Here is a 24,510-nt window from a genome sequence, read left to right on the forward strand (position 1 = left end):
TAGACTGAGATCAAATGGGATCATATAATTTAAGATTATAAGCAAACTATACGTGTTTCATTAGATTAAATATCTGATATCTAAAAAAGGTATTTCTATGAATACTATATTTGTCCAGTAAAGACAGCAAAATAATTGTAAAAATGGCATAAAATGCCATAATATTGTAATATTCCTAATAAATTTGGAAAATGTCTATAAAAACATCAATAAAATATTAAAACTAAAATACATGATCATCTTTTACCATGCATTAGGGTGTCAACACAACTGTTTGTAAACCAACCTTGAAAAATCATCAGTTTGATTTTGCAAGATACTAATGAAAACAAAATATTGAAGAAAAAAATATATGCCCCTAAAAATATTTAAAAATATATATTTTTGTCAAATTTTTAGTCAAAATGGGAAATTATATTCATTAGAATATACAGTATAAAACATTTGGTTTATGTGGAAATGTAAAATAGAAGTGTAACAACAAGAACAGGAAGAATGGTGGTCAATATTAAATTAGCACGCAACAGTCAATTTATATTTAACAATGTATGAAGAAAAGATGACTATTTGATCCCCCTTTTTTAAGTTTCACTTCTATTTAACAGTCTATAACTGTTCTGTATGACCAGTTCAATCTTTTTTTCAATCTAGTTTCAGTTAATAGAATTGAGAAACATTACATGAAAGATTGTTCCTCTGAACTCTGAAGTAAATGCAATGGATTCTCTTCATCTCTGAGATCAACATGGACAGGTCAACAAACTGCCTACCTAGGACCTGGATGAAGACAAAGCAAGGGTGCCATAAAATGTCATTTCTGAATTTATTGGTATGGTTTATGTAAACTGGTAGTCTTGATTCATTTGAGTGTCCTTAATTATCCCAGTATCCCTTAAATCCTATTCGATACTAACATAATACATCACATATGACATGCGTTACCACATATGTTTCTGTTGCCTCGCTCAAAGACTATTTCTAGATTCTGATGGGCCTACATTTTGCTGCCTAAAGAAGTACTAAGGATTGCAAAAACCGATTTCGACAGATTTCGACATTCTAAATAGAGATTCATGATTGAAAGGTTCTTTGTTCATCCAAAATAAAACTATTGCAATTATAATTATTGCATCACAAATTGTCATCCTGTATGTTTCTGTCTTTCTAAGTCAAACACCCACATGAGTCAACTACCCAAATTGTTTAAGAGTAAAGAGTAACTTTTACTATATAGAATTTTTCAGGCATTAATCATCATAATGACATTTTCAAGAATAAAATAATTACTACAGTATCAATACAATGTTGCATTAAAAACATATTTTAAAAAATCTTGTAAGAAAGAAATTCCTCAAGCAAACCATATCAATGAAATCATAGCAATGAATACATTGAACACAAACATTGCAAATGTTTATGCTGATGCTCTCATAATAGTGGAATATTCTACGGTTTCCTTTACTGTGACTGTACAGCTTGAAGAAGCATTAGCGTCTTTTGGGCTGTGTATCTGCAAATTGGCATAAAGTTCAGATGGATCCTGGTGGGGCTTAAACTCCACCATAGAGTAGATAATGCCGTCCTGCTCCTGTGGAGAGATGTTGAGCAGACAGGGTTTGATGACATTTCAGAAACCATCCATCCATCTATCTATATAAAGCTACGTTCGCTAATGCAGAATCAGATTTTCCCTGTTATAGATGATGAAGCTGATTACAGATCAGCATACTATGAACAAGCTGTAAACAAGCTGTAATTGATTTTACCCCAGAGTATTATTCATTAAGAATATAATTCATAAAGAGCCTCTACATTTAAATGTCTTATATCTGCTGTATGTTTAGCTGTTTTGTAATGTCTTTGCTCAGATACTGAATTCATGTGGTTATGAGTCAGTGGAGAAGATACAGTTTGTACAAACTGCTTACCAAGGTGGCGTTAGGAGAACCACAGATTTCACTTTTATCTGTGGGCAAAAAAAAAGAAAGAAAATGTGCTCAGCTAAAAAAAATCCTTAGGTGATTAAAAATAATCATTGTCCTTCCACCTACCTGTGGATTTTTTCTTCCTGGTCTTTAGACAATACACGAGCAGTGTCATTGAGATGACAGCAAACACCAGAATGCTGAAAACAGCAGCTAGATTGTAGGATATTCTCCAGCTGTCACTGCTTAACGTATTGTGTTACACAGATTAATAACTGTTAAAAGTTGGAATTGTAAGGGGTTCATATTTGTGACAAAATTTACCTGTGTGTCTCTGCGTTATTCTCAGAAACAATGGGTGCAGAGGGAGAAGACGACGGCCAGACTGCTGTTTTAATGTTGGATTTTGTCGAGAGAGAAGCTGTGTTTACTCCACTTGGATCTACTTATGGAAAATGCAATTGTTTTTTTTACATTTTTATTTTTAGATTAATTGGATTATTATTGTTCTTATTCTTATTATTAATTAGTTTACAAACTGTTATAATTACAGAAATACAACCTCCAAATGGGTATGACCAACATATAGTTCATATAAGACTGATTATGCATGATTACAAAATATTTCTTAAACCATAATTAATGAATGTTTCTATTAAAGTAACGCATTCTATAAAAGTATTTAGTAACAGAAAATCTTACCAGAAACGGTAATTTCCACATACTCATATGTGTGAGGGAACCCACTGAAACCACATCCGTATATGCCAGCATCCACTACACTCAGATCTGTAATTATTACTTCAAATTCTCCATTGTTATTTGTGACGAATATTCTTCCTCGAAACATGGAGGCAAATTGTCCTCTATTATTCACAAAGAGGACGCACCCTGACTGATTAAGCTTACAGCAAGATTTTTCATGACTTTGAAGGGATGGTGGAAAGAAATATTTTAAAATAATTCTCTCTGATGAATAAAGCACACGGAGTCCTTCTGTTGAATTCATTCCTGTAAAACATTTACTGAACATTAAAGATGATTGAGATGATAGACAATCCCATCTTTTATTGCTGCTTAAAATATTGAGTTTAATTTGTAGTGTTATTATGATAAGCATACAATTATTTTATTATCAAAATCATACAAATACATTTAAGTACCAATAAAAGTATTAAGGTTAACCCACAAAATGTTTTCAATTCAGTTAAAATAGGTCAAATGTCTGCTATTGAATTTAAATAGAGAATTACATATAATCCTAGAGATGGTTTCAGTTAAATGTCAGATTTAGCTCCTTAATCTTAAAAACAGAAAAACAATACCATTCTCACCGCTTTTCAAGAGGACAAGAAGAAAGAAAATCAGCTTCATTTTCCTCTCTTGTTCAAATATTCTCTAAAAATCGGGACTGACTTGAACTGAACTTTATGATCTTTTCCTGTCAAATTGAGGAACAACCTATCTAAGCATAAGACCATGATGAACAACCGAGAGAAAAAGGAAGTGTGGCCCTTTGAAAAATATTTTGACTGCTCTCTCAGTAGTATATGAAAAACTGCAACACTTAAACATGATGTGTTATCTTAACCACATCTGTGCAAAGTTAAATCAAATTTTACATCCTCAAATGCTACCTTTAAATTGCCTGTTGGGCTTGAATAGGGCTTGAAGAGCTGTAAAAGATTTTTGTTCATCATAGGCAGTGTATCTCTAAAGTCCAGTTCAAGTTCTCCATCGTACCCTCAGTCCAGTTACTCCACCAAACTACAAAGCGTAAGGCTTGCATTAAATGAGAGCAAATTAAATTATGCAACAATTTAGCTGCAGCGCAGATTGTCACAAAATATTCCTAAATGCATTCTCACAGCTGGTGTGTTTTGGTTGTACTGCTACTCAGTTAAAGTAACAAACTAGTGGACTCTGTAAAAGTAAAAGGTGTTTAGATGTGGATTAGTAATCTGGCCCCTTGGTATAAAGGAGAAAAAGTGCTGGCCCTCATCACTGTCAAAGTTGCCCATCCCTGATTTAATGTATAATGTCTCATTTATTCAGTGAAAAATTCAAAACTGTGGACAAATACTTACTTTTTTTCCTACCTATTATTAAAAGTATTGTTAGATTTGTAATCCATAAAACATTGGCTGCCAACAGAATAAGGTGTTTAGATGTGGATTAGTAATCTGGCCCCTTGGTATAAAGGAAAAAAAGTGCTGGCCCTCATCACTGTCAAAGTTGCCCATCCCTGATTTAATGTATAATGTCTCATTTATTCAGTGAAAAATTCAAAACTGTGGACAAATACTTACTTTTTTTTCTACCTATTATTAAAAGTATTGTTAGATTTGTAATCCATAAAACATTGGCTGCCAACAGAATAAAAAATAAATAACAATAATTAATTAAACTTTGACCAGCATTAGAAACTGTCTGTCAAATGTCAAACTTATTTATTTATTTACAATGTTTTTTATTTTTTATTTATTTACATCACAGCTGTTCTCATCCCTCAATCAACTTTCATGTATTTGAGAATATTCTAGAATCATCATTCTCATAATCATCATAAGCCATTTGTCCATCATTCATCCGAGAAGAGAATCACAGTGAGAATTTAGGCAACACTTTAATAGGTAACACTAATAACTTTCATTAATAAATCATTAACAAACATTATATAATCCTTAATGGATCTTTAGTTAATATACTGTATATTCAAAGAGTTAGAAACGTGAGATAACGTGCTTGTTAATGTTTTCTAATAAATGTATTAAACATTACATAATGTTTAACAAATCATCATTTCATGTAAGTTAAAATGTTTACAAATGTTATTAAACTTTCAATTCATATGATCAAGCTTTTATTGAAAATCTACAAATGATTTTAACAGATGTTATAAAATGATGTGCTAATGCACAACACTTTTGCTGCTATTGAGGTGTGATACGGGTAAGGTTAGGGACAGGTTTGGTGGTAAGGGTAGGTTTAAGGGTTGGTTAAAGGGTCAACAGTGTATAAGGGAACACAGGTCAATATTTTTATATTATATTGTTTTTATAAATGAACAAGTATTTTCTTTAAAAAATGATTTGTTTATTTATGATTCAAGGAATATCCCGTTTAATGATGTACTGAAGATTAGTATACTAATGTGAGTGCTAATGGATTATAACACTCAAAAAACACCAAAATTACAATCTGTTATGTATTTAGCAAGCATTTAGCTGAACTTAACCAGCCACCCTTTACACAAACCTTGCTACATTAGCTAAAATTCCAATGCCCATAAACTTTAGATTGGCTACTGCCAAAAAACATGAACAAATGATTAATAAACGATTAGTAAAGATAGGTCAATAGGGTAAATTCAGGTCTTTCGGGAGACTTTTTGCCATTGAGATGACTGTTCATAAAGGTACTAATGATTAGTAAACATTTATAAACATTTGCAAATGATGAATAGTTTCCACTTTAGATTGGCGCAAAAACACGAACAAGTAATTAATAGATTATATGTTAAGATGTGTAAATAGAGGTCTACACAACAAACAGCATTTGTAAGCATTTCAATTTACATTAATCATATGTTAATCATTGGGTAATGTTTAGTAAATTCATTAGTAAACATTAACAAGAACATTATCTCATATTTCTAGCTATGAGAATATATATTAACTAATGATCTGTTAAGCATAATATAATGTTTGTTAATGATTTATAAATGAAAGTTATTATAAAGTGTTACCAGAATGTATTTAGTTTTATTGATTAATCTGTAATTTACTACACACGAAGAATGACACAGTAAATGTTTTTGAAGCTGCTGTTACAGAACATTTGAATCTGCTACAACCTTTAAAGGGGTCATATGATGCTGCTAAAAAGAACATTATTTTGTGTATTTGGTGTAATGAAATTTGTTTATGCGGTTTAAGGTTCAAAAAACATTAAAAACATTATTTTCCACATACTGTACATTATTGTTTCTCCTCTATGCCCCGCCTTTCTGAAATGCGTTGATTTTTACAAAGCTCATCATTCTGAAAAGCAAGGTGTGCTCTCATTGACCAGCTATCCAGTGCGTTGTGATTGGCCGAATACCTCAAGCGTGTGACGGAAATGTTACGCCCCTACCATACTGTGATGCCCTGTCCGGCCGGAGCGACGAGACAAAAACATTAAAACCCATTATAAACAAGGCATTTGTTGCATCCAGTGGGGACATAATTACGGATTATAATGACTTGTACTGTCTTTTTACGCGTTGCGTTGCATCACGCCGCGTAAACATAAAACCATGTCGGCATTTGTGATCGGAGAAATGACAAACAACAAGCCCTACTCTACACTGCCCAAAAAACTCGCGTTTGAATCGTCAGTGGCAAATTCTTTAAATATAAAAAACGTACTTACAGTCTGTGAGTCAGAACAGCCAGCATTGTAGTCTACTCTCCCAGGATCAGGAAACAATCCTCCATAAAATGTGCTGCACACATCTGAATATTTGGGTTAAACTGTTCTGGAACAGTGTTGTAAATACAACTTAACCACTGATTTCTAGTCGTGTCCTCTTTTGGAAGGCCAAACAAAGTAGTTTCGCTTTCACAACGAAACAGCGTCACACACCGTGGCCTTGAGTGAGTGGAGGCCGGAGACCTAGAGTGAGCAGCAGCCTAGAGTATGCGGAGGCCGACTTGAGTGAGCAGAGGCGGGCGGGCTTGAGAATGGCGTGGGCTTGCGGCAGCCACATTTGATGACCCCGGGCTGGACTCCGCTTTGTCCACGGTGAAAGCCGATCCGGCGATCCACAGCGCAAAGTTGATGTATTTCCTCAGCGACCAGCACGGATCAGCTCTAGGCATGACGAAGCGGATATCGTCCTCTTTTGGAAGGCCAAACAAAGTAGTTTCGCTTTCACAACGAAACACAGCGCCTTCACGACATGGCGGCAGTGGCAACAACAATACTACAGCGAGAATAAATTAAGGAAAAATTTCTTCAGGGATTATGATTTTCGGGTTAAAGATACATTGTGTCAAAGAGCACATGCTAACCTGCATGTGGTTTCCTTGAGATTCCATCACAAGTTGTTGTGGGATTAAATGGTGAACTCCATTCTGAGAGCTGACATACTGGACCTGGGCAATGAAAGACAGAAGAAGAGATGGAGACAAACAATACTGTCAAACTGTAATTTGATCATGAATCCATCTGACTGAGAGTCTCAAACCTGTTTATTTGATCCTGTTTATAGAGATTCTTGTAAAACTGTAGTAGAAGTTGTACCTCAGTGATTTCATTATGTCTGGTCAATGGGTACTGCAGAATTGTTCTGCAGAATATATGTCACCTCCTGTGAAATAAAGTGAATCATATTCATAGGACACCAGTTTTAAGATGTTTAAGATGCTAGCCATGTGGTCATGAGTCAGATGCACTAACTGCTTACAATAATGCTTTTGAGAGAACAACATGACATTCAGAAAATTTCTGAATTTGGGGTGAAATGTCTCTTTAAGAGTTAGAATTTTAAAACCTTATATAAGCTATGTGACAAAATTCACCCGAATTTCTCTGCATTGTTCTCAGAAGCAATGGCTGTGGAGGGAGAAGAAAAGTGCCAGACTGCTGGTTTGATGGAGGATTTTGGTAGTAGGAGAGTTGTGTTTATGCCACTGAGGTGAAAAGTGAATAATATAATAATTATTTCACAATTTATTATTTAATAATTATAAGAATATCATCTCCAAATAAGCATGACAAACACATAGCATATAAGACTGATGGTAACAATATTCGTACTTCTGACGCATCAGAAATATTTTTCCTTAATTAATGAATGCAAAAGTTTCCATTTAGAAAAGGTTCCAAGTCTTACCAGAAACTGTAATGGAACACATTCATAGGTGTCAGAGAGCCCTCTGAAACCACACCTGTATATGCCAGCATCCATTACACTATTATTACATCCATTACATAATTATTACAAATTTCCCTTTAGAATTACTGATGAATATTCTTCCTCGATACACGGTGGCAACTTGTTTTTATTATTCACAAACTGGAGGCACTCCGACTGATTAAACTTGCAGCAAGCTTTTTATAACTGTTATAATATGGATGAAAGAAATATTTAAAAATAATTATATCAGATGAACATAGCACATGAAGTCCTTCAGTTGGATTCACCCATGAAAGACAAATATATTTTTAATCAAGCACCCATTGACAAAAAAAACTGATCTTTTGACTGAAAATTTTGAGGCCTCATCTACAAATGTAGCTGTTAAATGAATATCCAGTGTTAAATACAATTTAATACTTACATCTGCAAAAAGTGATTGAATACAACAGAAAATCATGCTGACTCCACCCTTGGTCTGCAAAGACAAATGAAAATTGCTTTTAATGTAATGAGCATTCAGTTGAAACGGAGCAAATACAATGACAGACCACTTTAAACTTTATTATTAACCATATCTCTGAAAAGTTACATTCAATTTTCAAGCTCATGTCACAACCAAGTGAAAAAACACACCTTTTAATTGGGCCATCCCAATGGAACCTGGTACCGAGCATTAAAGTAGATTCAAATGCAGAAGAGATGAAGACAACAGTGACATTGTGATTATGAGTTCATCTGAACATCTTTTAACCTCACACAGCTTGGCATTCATTTGTAAGATGTTGAAAAAGTCAGCAAGATGTTTTCTTAATATCTACAAGTGTATATATATATATATAATACAGGTGCATCTCAATAAATTAGAATGTCGTGGAAAAGTTCATTTCAGTAATTCAACTCAAATTGTGAAACTCGTGTATTAAATAAATTCAATGCACACAGACTGAAGTAGTTTAAGTCTTTGGTTCTTTTAATTCTGATGATTTTGGCTCACATTTAACAAAAACCCACCAATTCACTATCTCAACAAATTAGAATATGGTGACATGCCAATCAGCTAATCAACTCAAAACACCTGCAAAGGTTTCCTGAGCCTTCAAAATGGTCTCTCAGTTTGTTTCACTAGGCTACACAATCATGGGGAAGACTGCTGATCTGCCAGTTGTCCAGAAGACAATCATTGACACCCTTCACAAGGAGGGTAAGCCACAAACATTCATTGCCAAAGAAGCTGGGCTGTTCTTAGAGTGCTGTATCCAAGCATGTTAACAGAAATGTGTGTGTGTGTGTGTATTGTATTATGTTCTGTTCCCTTGTGTCATGTGCAACAGCTTTGTAAAACCAGTACTGTAGCAAGACGAATTTAAGAAAACCAACGATCAGTTCAGATAGACATTGTGATTTATTTGTTTCCTTTCTGTAGCCATCTGAAAGAAAAACAAACCTCCAAAACTTAAAAAGTTAATGATGAAATGGCACATTTCATGTAAAATGAAAACAAATAATCAACCCTCCTTCATAAGCACTTTAGCTACAGCTAGGAACTTTTTCATAACAATGAGACCTCAATCCTCCAGTCTACTGTTTACACTGTCACTGAAATAGCATCCATTGTAGTACATCACAGCAACATGTAGAATTAAATACAGTGATTCTCCATACAGGCTGCTCTTGGCTTTCGTGTTTCTTTTTCTTTACAAGGCAAAACACTATAGGCACAAAAAGATAAACTGCTTTAAATATTTACAAAGGCATGAGTCGTATAATTTTCAGAGAGGATCTAACTGTACATTCACCCTCTTACTGAATAATTTAAGTCTAGGAAACAATTTTGTTACTTAGTATCCACTGCAGTCATCTGAAGCTGAGACGAGCCTCAGATGAACCTGTCAGTGTGTTTGTGTTTGTGTCTTGTTTCTACTCCTCAGTAAAAGTGATGACGTCATACTGGATGCCCTGCTGCTGCAGCTGCTCCAGTTGTTCAGGTGTGGCCTCTGTGTAAACCGTCTGAGCCTGAACCATGGCTGCATCTGCAACAGCTACACACAGATCACTTTCATCACCTCTGATTCTCTTAAACATCACCAGAAGGTTGTAGTATTAGAACTTTCTGTTATTGGCACTGTGAGTGATTAAAACTAAGAGTGAAGGTGTAAGGTCATACCAGTGACAGCGGAATGGGCGGCAGCCTCCAGGTCCTCAGGGGCGACAACCTGCTGCTCGGCAGTGATGGGGACATACTGGATCTGTCCATCCTGAGACAGGGCAATCTGACACACAACACAGAAGAGATTTACACTTGAACCAGATTAAGAAACTGATTAGGCAACTCTTTTTCACTGTTAAATGAATCAAAAGTGACAGTTAAGACTATTACATTGTTAAAAAAAGATTACTATTTCAATCAATTCTTTTCAACTTTCTATTCATCAAAGAATACTGAAAAAAATAGCATGTTTTAAAAAAAAAAAAACTTTAAGCACTCAACACTGATAATAAGACAGCAAATCAGCATATATGATTTCTGAAGGATCATGTGCCACTGAAGACTGGACAGCTTTACCATTACAGGAATAAATTACATTTCAAAATATATTAAAATAGAACAGAACAATTGTTTTAAATAATATTTCATAATACTACCGTTTTACAGTATTTTTGATCAAATAAACAGATTGGCAAGCATTAAAAAAAAACATTAAAACTTCTTACCTATTTTAAACTTTTGAATGGTATTATGTTTCTGATTGATGTCACTTCATTAAAATAGCATTGAGATGTTTATATGCTGTCATTAACAACAAAGCTGCATATGGAGCCATATATGTTCAAATAATTTCTAGCATTAAGACATGAACAGCTCAAAGTAGAATCTCTAAGCTATCGTGCTGTAATTACTGTACTTCAAACAACTTTATTGCGGCATAATATAAGCTGTAATATATATTTAAAAAAAACATGTTTGTATTCTGCTCTGGCCTCAACCTGTTGTTCTTGCAGAAATGTTCCATCATGCTCGTACTGAATGTGAGCAATCCGCCCATCCTCCATCTGCAATTCACAATCAGATTTTTTTTGTCATAATGATGAAATATAACATCCTACAGGCCACAAATGACACTGAAAATGTTTTTCAGGCTGCAGTAACAGATCAGGTGAGGCTCCCAGCCATCAGAGAACTGTTCATCGACAACCATGAGGAATTCTGGACCCTTGGGTTATGAATGATGGAAAGAGCATATACTAACCTGAATGTGGTTTCCTTCAGATACCACCACATATTCCCGTGGGAGCAGGTGCTGAACTCCATCCTGAGAGATGATATACTGGACCTGAGAAAGTACAGGGCAGAAGTGGGCATTCAACATGATTACAAATTAAGGTTTTGAATGTGTTTGCTGATCACACACACACACTACAGTTCAAGTTTTTTTTTTAGGATTTATATATATATATATATATATATATATATTAAAATGTAATTTATTTCTGTGATGGCAAAGCTGGATTGTCAGCAGTCATTACTCCAGTCTTCAGTGTCACATGATCCTTCAGAAATCATTCTAATATGCTGATTTGGTGCTCAAGAAACATTTCCTATTATTATTAATGTTGAAAATATTTTTATATTATGAAATATCTTTAATGTCACTTTTGATCAATTTAATGTCTTTACTTTATAAAAGCTTTTTTATAAAAACTTTTTACTTTAAAAAAATAAATAAAAAAACAACTCCAAAAGTTTGACTGTAGTGTGTATATAATTTTTTGCTGGTTTTCTGAATAAAGCCTCAGAAAATGAGTTGTACCTCAGTGACCTGATTGTCTCCAGTCATTAAGTGCTGTACCGTCTGTCCATCTACTGTTGTGATTTGCTGAATATATGTTGCTTCCTCCTGAGAAATTTAGATTTTTGTCAAAAACAAGCAAAATGTGAAAACCTGAATCTAGCTGAGGGCTGGTATAAAACCTTCTGCATTACACATGCATTAAAAGTTAATACCCTGCTCTATGATTGGCCAAAAAGAGTCAATCACACAGAGAATGAGAATGAGACTGTGTGCATTGTGCAAGTGTGCAATACCTGGTCAGAAAGAGTCTGATCCTGAGCCACAATGATGTGTTCCTGGCCCAAAGCTTGCTGCAACCTCTCCGGACTTATGACTGCCTGACCGGCCTGCAGATCTGAACAACACAGGAAAAAGAAATATTATAAAGTAAAAATGACAAGATATGTCAAACAATCAGAATAGGGCTGTGTGAATCTATTATTTCTATATAAACAAAATACAGTCTAACTATCAGATTCACTACTTACTCTGCAGTGTGGCTAAAGCTTCTTCATCGTTATTGACGATGATGGTCTGCTGAGAGGGCACAGAGCGGGGTTTACGGGGTGAGGGTTCCTGTGTGTGAAGCCTCTCCATGTGGAACTTCAGATGACCATTACGGTTAAACCTTAAAGAGAAACTCAGAGCACTGAGAGGCTGCGGAGGTCTGCGTGTACATGTGTTATTTACATCAAGTAGTGGAAGTGCTGTATAGCCAGTAATGTTAACAGTACAAATTCTCTAATAAATCAATTCCATTATCATTTTAATGATAATTTCTCAATTGTTCCCTTACCTTTGGCCACAGACCTGACAGGCGTAAGGCTTTTCGTTGGTGTGTGTCATCATGTGGCGTCTCAGGTCTTTCTTGTTTTTAGAAGCAAAACTACAGCTGTTGCATTTATGAGGCCTCAAATATGCGTGCATGGCCATGTGAGACTAGAATGATAAAAATAGATATATTAAAAAAATTATTTAACACAACAAAAAGGGTTTTGTAGAAAAAAATCAAAAAAATGAATAAATACTGATTTAAAACTCAAACCACATGACCAACACACCCTGACTTCTGGCCAAGAAGGTGCTGTAAAGTCACAGTCAGGGCATTTGAATGTTTTGGGGTCTATGTGTGCCCTCTTGTGGTTCTCCATGTCCGAGCGGCCATGGAAAGCCTCCATGCAGATGCGGCAGGAGAAGCGTTTGGTGTTGAGCTGTTGAGAAGGGGGTGATGGACACAGGGAAGGGGAACCTGGAGCTTCACTGCTCAGCTGCAGGAGATTAATTTTGTCAATTAATCTTTCCATTGAGAAGGAGCACAATTAGTTATTCCACCTGTGAAGTAACAAAGCTGAGTCTCACCTCTACTTGCTGCAGGACTCCATCTGTCAAGCCTGAGCTCAAATAAAACTTCTCTTTATTCTCTTTGAGAGGTGTAGAGATGGCCAAGGGCTCGGTGCTCACTTCCATTACCTGAGGCTCTGCTGAGGGTTCCTCTAAACTGCTGCCAAGCACACACATCTTAAAGGATTTATATGACATTAAAAGGCATTACAGTGGCTCTTTTTGACATTTGATAGTACCTGTGTGTCGTTTCTTCAGAGGCCTGCTCCACCACACTGAAATCTGCTCCCTCATATGTACCAATACCAATCTGCGTCACCTCCTGCGACACACCCGTTGTCTCCTCTTGCTCCACGGTCCCTGTAGCGGTCTCAAATGCCTCCTGCACCAGAGTGTCCCCATTCTCTGACACATGGAATGTGACGATCTTTTGAGGCTGCAAGGATGAGCCCTCACTCCCAGAGCCAGCTCCGGTCCAAGAACCCGTCTCCAGGGTCTTACCATCTGGTTTCAACACTGCCACCTGAGAAGAGGGATCAGTTTATCACAGAAAATAAAAATCTGGATAGATATATAATATAGTCATATAGTCACATAATTTCAGTTTAACATTGTGATGAGTTTTAGGGATATAGATGAACAAATATAATAAGCTATAATAATAAAAAGGCTGATAGCATTATTATGGCTTACTAATAATTACTAAGTATTTATTGCTTTGTACATGATCTACATACAATATGCCAGCTTTTGGCAAAAATAATCTTGGAATACAACTAATTAATTATTGTGTGTAAAGCATGTCTGATGTTTTGTACACATGAAGTCTGTGTACACATACATTAAAAGAAAAACAAGAAAAGCTTTTTTTTTGTAAAGAAAACCTTTCAATCTGTTTTTAAATAATTTATACTTTGTAATACTCCATCACAAAACGATATATAATATAGTCATATAGTCACATAATTTCAGTTTAACATTGTGATGAGTTTTAGGGATATAGATGAACAAATATAATAAGCTATAATAATAAAAAGGCTGATAGCATTATTATGGCTTACTAATAATTACTAAGTATTTATTGCATTGTACATGATCTACATACAATATGCCAGCTTTTGGCAAAAATAATCTTGGAATACAACTAATTAATTATTGTGTGTAAAGCATGTCTGATGTTTTGTACACATGAAGTCTGTGTACACATACATTAAAAGAAAAACAAGAAAAGCTTTTTTTTGTAAAGAAAACCTTTCAATCTGTTTTTAAATAATTTATACTTTGTAATACTCCATCACAAAACTTTTTTTTATTGTTTTCTATTGCTTATTGTTATAGTACAAATATACCAACCTCATATAAGAATATTTTCTACTTTTCTTTACTTTGCTTTTCTTGTAATGTAGGACCGTTATACATTCAACTAACAGAACCAATCCAGATATGTTTAATGGAAAGTACTTCATATATATTTTTGTTATTTTACTATAAATGTAACACTAAAATAGCTTGTTTGGCCTTTTGTAGGGTTGCATCTGAAATCTGTACACTTTAATGGAAAGTACTTAATATATATTTTTGCTATTTTATTATAAATGCAATACTAAAATAGCTTTTTTGGCCTTTTGTAGGGTTGTATCTGAAATCTGTACACTTTAATGCACAAGTCAAATGCAAAACAGTGATACATACCAGTATTGGCTTATAGTTTTGTTGTTGTTGCTGTTAAAATTGAAGTTTTAAAAAGTTAAAACTTACTGGTACCTTTTTATCCAATAAATGTCATACACATTATGTATTTATAACATTATTTTATATTCCAGGAGATGATGCGAGTGTGTCAGTACAGTACCTGCAGTTCTCTGGCGTTACTCATGTTTAGCAGCAGATCGAGAGCATTCTGGGCTGAGAGGTCTGTAGTCTGGGCTGTGAGAGAGGGTAAAGATTCAATTTAACACTGTACGCTTAATATTAATAAGGTGAATTATATTCATAAATCACACCAACCATATATTTTAAGTGGGTTCCAAACACAGATCCACTGATCACTTTTCTACTGACCTTGCTCGTAAATGATGGTAGTGTTCCCCAGTGCATCTTGAGATACAGATGTGTTCCCTAAGGACTCCATGGTTTGGAAAGTAATGGGGTCCACTGCTACCTTTAGGTGTAAAAACAAATATTATATATATATGGATGCTGGGATTTTCTTCCATTCAGATACAAGGGCATCAAAAGGCATATCCATGTACTTACAATGGTCCCTTGAAATCCCTGGGTTTCATGCTGCAATCTCAGCTCCTCAATCTGCTGCATACTGAAAACAGGTGTCTGGCGCTGGCGAATTGGCTCCTCTGGGTGGGATTGGCTCCACTCATCGAAGGCCTCGGGATGGCGACACTGCACATGCAGCCGCAGGTTCTTCCTGTGTCTGGTCGTGAAGTGGCACATGTCACATGAGAAGGGCTTTTCACCTGATCAGAGGGTGAAGATGGACAGGTATTATCAGAAAACCTTCTTACTGCCAAAAATAAAAACTTTCTAATGATTACATAACTCACCAGTGTGTTTAATGGCAATATGGGACACTAGGAAATCCTCTTTACTTGTGGAGTATTTGCACTCTTCGCATTTGAACGGTTTGTCGTTGGTGTGGGACAGCTGGTGATTAAGCAGGTGCTTTTTGTCATTGCAGGTGTATTCACAGAACTCACACTTAAACCTGATGCAGGAGAAGAGAAAAATAGCTACCTTTACTTTATGTTTACCAGTGGAGGAACAGACAGTTACACTGAGTCCTGACATCTCACTTACATGCTGTTGCCACAGTTCTGTATGTGTGTGAGAAGATGCATTTTGAAAGTGTAGCGCTTCTTGAAGGATTTCCCACACTGCAAAGCAAACCCATTTATACTAGTGTGAACATAGCAAATATGCAGGGCTGCATTTCACAAAAACATTGTATGCCAATATAGATCATAGCGACTTTTTTTATCTGTGTTAACGACAACGTGCTAAGGCTTATTTACTGATTCATCAAAACTAGTTTAATTAACAAAATTTAAACAAGAACTTTACCTTGTCACACATGTGAGGTTTCTCTGTGCTGTGTGTCTTCATGTGCTGCGTCAGGCGTTTCTGCATGGGATACACGCGACAGCAGATGGGGCATGGAAACTCGGACACTTTGGGAACCTGTGAAGGTTTGACGCAAGACTGCTGTTGCATGAAAAGCTATCCTCATCAAACAACTCAAAGCTAACTTTATCTGATATATCATGTCAATAAGGACAATTTCCTTTAAACATGAATGTTTGTTTGTTCACATATGGTTCACATCTTTGACCTCACCATATCTGTCTTCCGACTCCTAAAGGAGAAGAAACAAGAACAGTAATTAATACTTTAATCAGGTTATGTCATGTGTGAATTTTAAATTAATTCAATATTTTTTATATAAATGACCTCAAGGGTTTGACAAAATAAAATTCATGACGATTGATTCATGAAAAGGAGGCATGCTGAATTCTTACTTGCTTTTGTTGTGGACAGCTGAGTGGCGGATCACGTCTTTCTTATAAACACTGGAGTAATCACACACCTCACATTTGTATGGTTTTGTACCTTCATGATTGAACATGTGCTCCTATAGGACACATACATCAATGTTATAGTTATACACATTAGACATTAGCACATATTATACAAACATTTCAATTAAATAAAAAATATTACCTTTAAAAATACCTAATAATTTAACTAATAAAAGTGAATAAAATAAATTTTTATGGATTTATAGATTGTCAAATGAAAGAATCTAGTTCTTACCTTCAGTGAGGACCACCGTTTGCAGCGGTAGCTGCACTGCAGGCACTTAAAGTGTTCAGGGTCATTTCCCTCATGAGAATCCACATGGAATCTGAGATCATCTTGTGACAGAAAGCGAGAACCACAGATCCAGCAGTTATGAGGCCTTAGCAGAGGCTTGAGGGATCTGTAGTACTTGCTAAAAAAAAAAGGTTATATATAGGTTTTGACAGTCTAGAATGTTTAAAATGGATAAGGTTTTCTAAGATATGATTTTGTGTCAAACGGACAAGACATTAATCAAATGTTTTTGTGGATGATCAAAGAATAGTACAGGTATTACTTACTTGCGATTCATGTACTTTTTGTACTTCTTTTGAAGGAATCGCTTAGATGGCCGGCCTCGTTTTTTAGGCAAAAACTCCAGGTCATCAGGGCCTGTGTTTGATGAGGGATCTTTGTTTTCTGAATCTGACTGACTAACGGCTGGTTCCACTGCTGACCCATTGGATAGTGAGGAAGATCCATTCTCCAATCCAGAGGAACTTGCTTCTTCAGGAGCTTGAGGGTCCCCTGCATTGTTTGTTTGAGACGCCGCTGGTGACTCTGTTTCATACACAGGTGAAAATAAGAGTTATCTCAGATCTATGAAAGTTGTGAAGTAGATTTATGACTTGAATGTTAATTTCTTTAAAATGTAATGTTTAAATATTTTATTCAACTTCTTAGACCTGAAAAGCTAAGACCTGAGTCAGGAAGGAATTTGCGGGGTGGCCCAACTATCCTGCGGGGCCGTTTCCGTGAGGAAGATGAAGATGATGAAGAGCAGGAAGGAGGAGGAGTGCAGTGACTGGAAGCCAATCTGGACATGGCCTCTTCATCAGCTGGCTTATAATCACTGTCACCTGAATGCAAAATGCAGATAAAAAAAAAAAAAAACGGGAAATGAAATATAGAGTATGCAAACTGCTCTCCACTGACCTTGATCATCAAGAGCGCCTGCATCAATGATGTCATCTTCTTCCTCTTCAGGAGGCTCCTCCTTCTTGACCTCAGCGGCCGCTCGCGCTCTGCTTTCGGATTTTCGAGGACGTCCCCGTCCACGTTTCTTTTGGCCCAGACCACCTACATGAGATAGCACATTCTGAACAAGAGAACCTTAAGAGAACTGCATACATAAGTTAAGACCTGATTGATACTTAAGATGGTGTTCTGTCGATTTTTGCTATCCTGTCAGATTTTGCTACCTCCCATTAAAACCGTGGGTAGTACAATTCAACAACGAAAAATGCAACCTGTAAAATTATGGTTTATTAACGTCGACACCTACCACAACCCTAAACCTACCGTTACAGTAATGCAAATACAGTAATTATGTGTTATATTCTCGGTTGTAGCTAGAACAGTTACAGCTACAGGAAACCAACATTAAATAATTTTTTCTACCTATTAGATTGTGTTTTATTAAAGTCTACACCTACCCCAACCCTAAACCTACCCTTACAGTAATGCAGATACACTAAATATTGTTGTTCAGCATGAGAAAAAGGACGTAATATTGATGAGCGCATGCGCCGTAAACACTGGTAGGACAATCTGACGGGTAGGATAAAATGTCAAGACACCGGCCCTATTTTTTGCATTAAGTTATTTTAATTGTGTTTGTTAATTCAGGCCAGAGGAGAACTGTCCCTACAAGGGAGTCTGGTTTCTCCCAAAGTTTTTTTTCCCTCCATTTCTGTCACTTGATGGATTTTGGGGTCCTTGCCACTGTTGCCTCTAGTTTGCTTAGTTAGGGTTTAACAGACTTCTAAAATTCAGTAATAATATCGATTTGACTGCACTGACATTAACGTATGAGAACAGAAGATGAACTGAACTTGAGCTGGATGATGTCTTCTGTAGAGCTGATTGTAGCTGAATTAAACTTATAACTGATGAACTTTACACAATTATTGAACTGAACTGAACCAACACTGAACTGACATGAGCTGAATTACAACACTATTGTCTTTTTAGAGATGCTTTACATCAGAATTTGAATGTGTCTCATGAAGCTTGCATTATCTCTGCTGCTCAATTTCCAATCAAGTTCTGCTGCTTTTAAATGTGCTATATAAATAAATTTTTACATGACTTGACTAAAAAGCCTTTGTGGCCATCATGTGCCCTTAAAGTTTCAAATACATTTCTTAAGCATAAAGTATGACCCCATTTTGCACAGGGCCATTAATGGGGCAGATATTAAAAACAAAGAGTTGAATTTACATTTGAAAAGACAAAATTAGCACCTCCTACTTTACCTGGTGGTTTAAAGTGTTTGTCTCTCATGTGGTTGATGAGCGTATCCTTGGAGACACTTTTATATGGGCACATCTTACACTTAAATTGCTGTACGATCACCACCTCCATCATTTCCTCTAGCTCAGCCATGTCTGGGGTTCTATGCCCAGACTCAACCACCACCCCAGACTCCTCCACTTCAGGCTCTGGATGGGTGGAATATGTCCCACTGCTACTTATGTATGGGCCGGACAAGTTATCATTGCAGTCCATTTGATCAGTGAGCTGTGATCCCACTGTGTCAGCCAGTGAGTGCCGAACGGCACCCTCGTCGGCATATAGCATGCCCTGTGGCAAATAGGAGTGCTGGGGCTCATCTACCGGACTTCCTTCCTGCTCTGATGCGGAGACGTGCTCCCTGTCATCCACGCTGCTGTCGATATAACGTGAATGTTGCGGCCGCTCCGCACTCTCAGCACTGTACTCCAAGTAGCCATCACTGCACTCTACTACGTACCGGGAGGAGCGAAACGAGCGCCTCTGAGGGCTACCGTTCGTACCACTACACTCTGCTGCATAACACCCTAGAGGTTCTTCTGAGTCTGCCACATTGTAGTTGGTGACCCCTGAATGACGTGGGGTCTGGTCTGGTTCAGCTCCCGAGCACTCGATGTACCGAGCCTCTCTGGTCTGGTCTGGGTCTTCTCCTCCACTCCACTCTATGTACTGGGAATGCTGCGGCTGGTCTGGGCGACTGCAGCTGCTGCTGCCATCGTCGTGCTCACGGTATCCGGAGTGTCCAGGCTGGTCGGGTTCCACACTGCCCTGCGGGTTATCTGACAGGTCTGCCTGGTCCAGGCAAGTGGAGGTGGGTCCATCGGCAAGTGCTTCAATGGCAATGCGGCTTGACAGTGCAGAGGAAGACATCTGAGTCACCATAGGAGCTCCTATACACAGTGAACAAAGGAAATGGCTATTTGAATATCCAAGAACTACCCCTCTTTCATCATTATTTACTCACCCTCATGTTGTTCTAAATCTGTATGCATTTTCATCTGTGCAACACAAAAGAAGATATTTTGAAGAACATTTTTGAAGCATTTTTGTCCATTCAATGGAAGTCAATGGGAACTGAAACTGTTCAGTTACCAACATTCCTCAAAATATGTTTTTTGTTTTTTTCCTACAGGTTTGGAATGGAAGGAAGGGGAGTCATTTCATTTTTACATGGACTATCCCTTTAAGTCAATTTGAAAAATGTCTTTCCTGCAATGAGTATGGTAATACTACTAGCACATTTGGGTCAAACAATATACTAATTAGCAACTTTGAAAATCTAGATTAGTCACACAGATTATGACAAGAACAAGAACAAGATCAAAAGAGATTTTTAATACAATACAATATAAATAGACATCGCCATATGAAGGAATTTGCCATAATCTATTTAAGGGATCTGCCATAATCTATTAATGCTCATGTTGTTCAAAACTCATATGATTTGTATTTTTCTGTGGAACAGGGTTTGGTCATTTAGCAATAATTTAAAAAAAAATCCAGAAGTTTGGAGCTGAATTAATATAATAAATATATTATGATTTTTAGTTAGTTTATCTTATTTCAAAGCTTGTTTTGTTTCCCAACAACCATGTAGTGCAGGTGAAAAACAGTATGTGAAAGGAGTAGTATGTCCGAATTCACAGTATTCATAAAACAGCAAGTGAAAAGTACCTGGATGCCCTACTACTTCCGGCGAGATTCTGAAGTGTGCATCTGATGGACAGTTTACTCTGCCATGAGGTCACGGGAGAGGATTTGTGAATGTCAGCAAGTGATGCAACTGACGTTGTAGGTCAGATGTTTGGTTTACAATAATACTACACACATTCATACTATATGGAACATACTGTTTTAATCACTTATTTAAGAGAAGCACCTACTCATAGAGTATGCGATTTTGCATACAGCCCTTAACCTTAAACTCTAGGAATCTTTCTTACCGTCATCAGGACCTTGGAGTATCAGATACTGTGTGGTCTCTGCACTGCCATCCTCTGCACTCGTAACTGCAATACATCCTGTAAAATGGGCATAGAAACACAGTATTTATATTGAATACTACATACACATAAAGATGACAATGTCTACCATATTAAACACCTTAGTTGTGATAAAAAAGAAGAGGCAAGAGGTTTCTCTACCATTCATGATGTCAGGTCCAATGGTGGATTCAATGATCTTGTCAATAGCTGAGCCGAGATCTGAGGATGTGGAAGCAGTGGAATCAGAAACCATCATTCCTCCTTCAGAAACAGCACTGGAGTGGACCAGGACCTGGACAGACTCTGACACCAGGACCGACTGTGTCACAGTGGAGACGCTGGACACACTGGTTGACTGGGCGACAGAAGAGGAGTCTGGGAGATGAACTCTTCGCACATCTGTACTGGAGCTTGTCTCTGGGATAAAAACCTAAAGTGCATATGATATGCATGTGATATGAATTACATACACTCTAAAATGCGGAGATATAAATGTGTGGGTTGTTTGTCTTACCATAAGTCCCTCAGAGCTCTGTCCTACGTGGCAGTCTGATTCTGGGGCCGGGGCAGGAGGAGCCGCCGCATCGCTGCTATCGGCAGACATGGCTTCCGAAGACTCCATGCCCATGCCGCTCTCCGACGGCTCCTCCATCCCAGAATGCCCCACATCGCTGCTGCTCTCCACCTCCATCTCCTCAGAGTCCATCTCTGCTCTGTGGGAAAGTGTCTGACTCTCAGTACTACAGCACTAAATTGGACATTGTATCCTGAATGATACATGCAAGGGCATGGCCGATGAGTGGACAAGCGTGTAACGTGTAATGAAGTATAATAATTTTATTGAAAAATGTTTTAAAAATATATGTGGATTTTGATGTATTAACATGATTTTGTGGAAGTTCAGTATTTGAATATTTATATTAAGAATATTTTAAAGTTTCAAGTCAGCAAGTTCTATAAAGAAATTAAGACTTTCATTCAGCAAGGATACATTAAATTGATCCGTAAAGACTATTTCAAATAAATGCTGTTCTTTAGAACTTTGTATTCATCAAACAATTTCATGGATTCCACAAACATATTAAGCAGCCCAGCTGTTCATATTAACGAAAAGTAATGTTTCTTGAGCAGCAAATGAGCATTTTAGAATGATTTCTAGAGAATCATGTGACACTGACAACTGGAGTAATGCTTGCTGAAAATTCAGCTTTGCCATCACAGAAAATAAAAAAGTTATTTTAAACTGAAATAATATTTCACAATCTTATTGTTTTTACTGTATTTTTGACTAAATAAATGCAGCCTTGGTGAGCAAAAGAGAATTATTTAAAAACCTTTAAAAAAATGTACGAACAAAATTTTTACGGTAGTGTACATATATAAAATTATATATTATATACAGATATTATTTCTCACCATTACAAGAATTCACACTATATGTGACCCTGGACCACAAAACCAGTTTTAAGTCGCTGGGGTATATTTTTAGCAATAGCCAAAAAAACATTGTATGGGTCAAAATTATAGATTTTTCTTTTATGCCAAAAATCATTAGGATATTAAGTAAAGATCATATTTCATGAAGATATTTTGTAAATTTCCTACCGTAAATATATCAAAACTTAATTTTTGATTAGTAATATGCATTGCTAAGAACTTCATTTGGACAACTTTAAAGGTGATTTTCTCAGTATTTTGATTGTTTTGAATCCTCAGATTCCAGATACTCAAATTTTTGTATCTTGGCAAAATATTGTCCTATCCTAACAATTTAACAAACCATACATCAATGGAAAGCTTATTTATTCAGCTTTCAGATGATATACAAATCTCAATTTCGAGAAATTGACCCTTATGACTGGTTTTGTGGTCCAGGGTAACATATAAAAAAACTAGTCAGTAAAAAAGTTTGTTAATAAAATCATATTATATTGTAGATAGAGTGGGTTTATATAATTGTTTCTTTCAAGTGTTTTGCAGTAATCTGTGAGCTATTAAAATAAAAAGCTATGTAAAAAATGATAAACATTTTTATTCAGTTTTAACAATGAAGCCCTTAAAGGGACATGGTGGTGGAAAAAATATGCGGTGGGAGGAAAAAAATATTTCTCTCGCAAAACCAATTAAGTCCGGACAAACACTTCCTGTTTACTTTACAGCTTACAGTGGTTCATACAGCTCCGTATGTTCACAGTGGAGCGGCTTATACAGTTTTATTTTGAACTTGGACTCAAGTATAAAGAAATACAGTCAGTGCTTAGTTCAAGGCACTGTTTTGGGACATTTTAAAATGCTTAATGTGGCTTAATGTACTAAAACAGTGACATTGGAGGACCAAATTCAGTACACACCATATTAATAATTACTATTAATACTAATGACACTATTAATATTAATAATCTTATTAATAATTTTACTATTAATAAAATATTATTTACATACAAGCAGAAAAGTATGGAATGCCAAACCTGACAAAAGTAGAAATACATAAATAATTAAATATACAAAAAATGTAAAAAAAAATATTATTTATACTTTTCTTATGTATATTTTTTTATTTTTCCCACATTTATTAATTGTTCCTTTTATTTATTTATACACTTACTTTAAGCATTTATTTATATATTCATTTCTAAATGTATTTATTCATACATTTCGTTATTTTGACATGTATGTATTTCTACATTTCTTTGTCTGTAGGGTAATGAGGAGGGCGTGTTTTACCTCAGGAATAGCAATCCAGTCAGAGTAGGCGAGGAGTAAGCTTTGAGGCCACAGTGGAGGTGTCACTGCGTCCTCAAAGCTTACAATTTGCCTACTCTGGCTCGATTGCTGTTAAGTAAATAAAGAAAGAAAGAAAAGAAAAAAATAACTAAATGTGGAAAAAATAAAATATACATAAATAGGGAAATTAATGTACTTAAATATTCATTATTTTTATTTTATTTGAGTTATTTTTTACTTCTCTTTGTATATTTATGTATATATGTATTTATTAATTTTAGCTTTATTGCACTTCTTTGTATATTTATTTGCGTATTTATTTATAGCTAAGGTTTGGCATTCCATAGCCCAGAATATGAACGCTAAAATGTGCCAGAGTTCTTGCCAGGAGTCACAGGCAGCTGCCAGAGTTCGTGGCAGTGGCCACAGTCTTTCTCGTCATTTTTGCTGTTTGCTCGGTAAAAACTAAGGTTACACTGTTCTCAGTGGCATTTTTTTTAATGATGATGCAAAGTTCCCATAACTGTATTATTATTATTATTATTATTATACATTTTTATGTATCAGCTGCCAGATTTCGTGCCAGGAGTCACGATCACGGTCCGTAGTTAAAATTGCTTATTTATCTGGATTTAAACATTCTTCGAAAC

General features: G+C 36.2%; 1 protein-coding gene across 1 annotated transcript in view; it reads right to left on the minus strand.

Annotated features, from left to right (window-relative positions):
- Positions 1-9,117: 9,117 nt before the first annotated feature.
- Positions 9,118-24,510, minus strand: part of LOC107591828 (zinc finger protein 335-like) — an 18,989-nt gene continuing 3,596 nt past the window's right edge. The window contains exons 2-29 of the mRNA XM_016281097.1: positions 21,651-21,849; positions 21,296-21,566; positions 21,095-21,172; positions 19,115-20,041; positions 17,793-17,936; positions 17,543-17,716; positions 17,159-17,417; positions 16,833-17,010; positions 16,538-16,650; positions 16,356-16,374; positions 16,083-16,220; positions 15,819-15,895; positions 15,566-15,726; positions 15,261-15,478; positions 15,066-15,165; positions 14,857-14,930; positions 14,697-14,726; positions 13,244-13,527; positions 13,023-13,164; positions 12,725-12,931; positions 12,460-12,602; positions 12,152-12,291; positions 11,918-12,018; positions 11,643-11,729; positions 11,082-11,165; positions 10,819-10,884; positions 9,998-10,103; positions 9,118-9,872 (exon numbers count right to left, since the gene is read on the minus strand). Of these exons, the coding sequence (XP_016136583.1) occupies positions 9,751-9,872; positions 9,998-10,103; positions 10,819-10,884; positions 11,082-11,165; positions 11,643-11,729; positions 11,918-12,018; positions 12,152-12,291; positions 12,460-12,602; positions 12,725-12,931; positions 13,023-13,164; positions 13,244-13,527; positions 14,697-14,726; positions 14,857-14,930; positions 15,066-15,165; positions 15,261-15,478; positions 15,566-15,726; positions 15,819-15,895; positions 16,083-16,220; positions 16,356-16,374; positions 16,538-16,650; positions 16,833-17,010; positions 17,159-17,417; positions 17,543-17,716; positions 17,793-17,936; positions 19,115-20,041; positions 21,095-21,172; positions 21,296-21,566; positions 21,651-21,842 (4,635 nt within the window). The 5' untranslated portion in view covers positions 21,843-21,849 and the 3' untranslated portion in view covers positions 9,118-9,750. The remainder of the gene's footprint in view (positions 9,873-9,997; positions 10,104-10,818; positions 10,885-11,081; positions 11,166-11,642; positions 11,730-11,917; positions 12,019-12,151; positions 12,292-12,459; positions 12,603-12,724; positions 12,932-13,022; positions 13,165-13,243; positions 13,528-14,696; positions 14,727-14,856; positions 14,931-15,065; positions 15,166-15,260; positions 15,479-15,565; positions 15,727-15,818; positions 15,896-16,082; positions 16,221-16,355; positions 16,375-16,537; positions 16,651-16,832; positions 17,011-17,158; positions 17,418-17,542; positions 17,717-17,792; positions 17,937-19,114; positions 20,042-21,094; positions 21,173-21,295; positions 21,567-21,650; positions 21,850-24,510) is intronic.

Source organism: Sinocyclocheilus grahami, unplaced genomic scaffold (genome assembly GCF_001515645.1).
Source record: "Sinocyclocheilus grahami isolate Dianchi unplaced genomic scaffold, SAMN03320097.WGS_v1.1 scaffold146.1, whole genome shotgun sequence".
Taxonomy (NCBI): domain Eukaryota; kingdom Metazoa; phylum Chordata; class Actinopteri; order Cypriniformes; family Cyprinidae; genus Sinocyclocheilus; species Sinocyclocheilus grahami.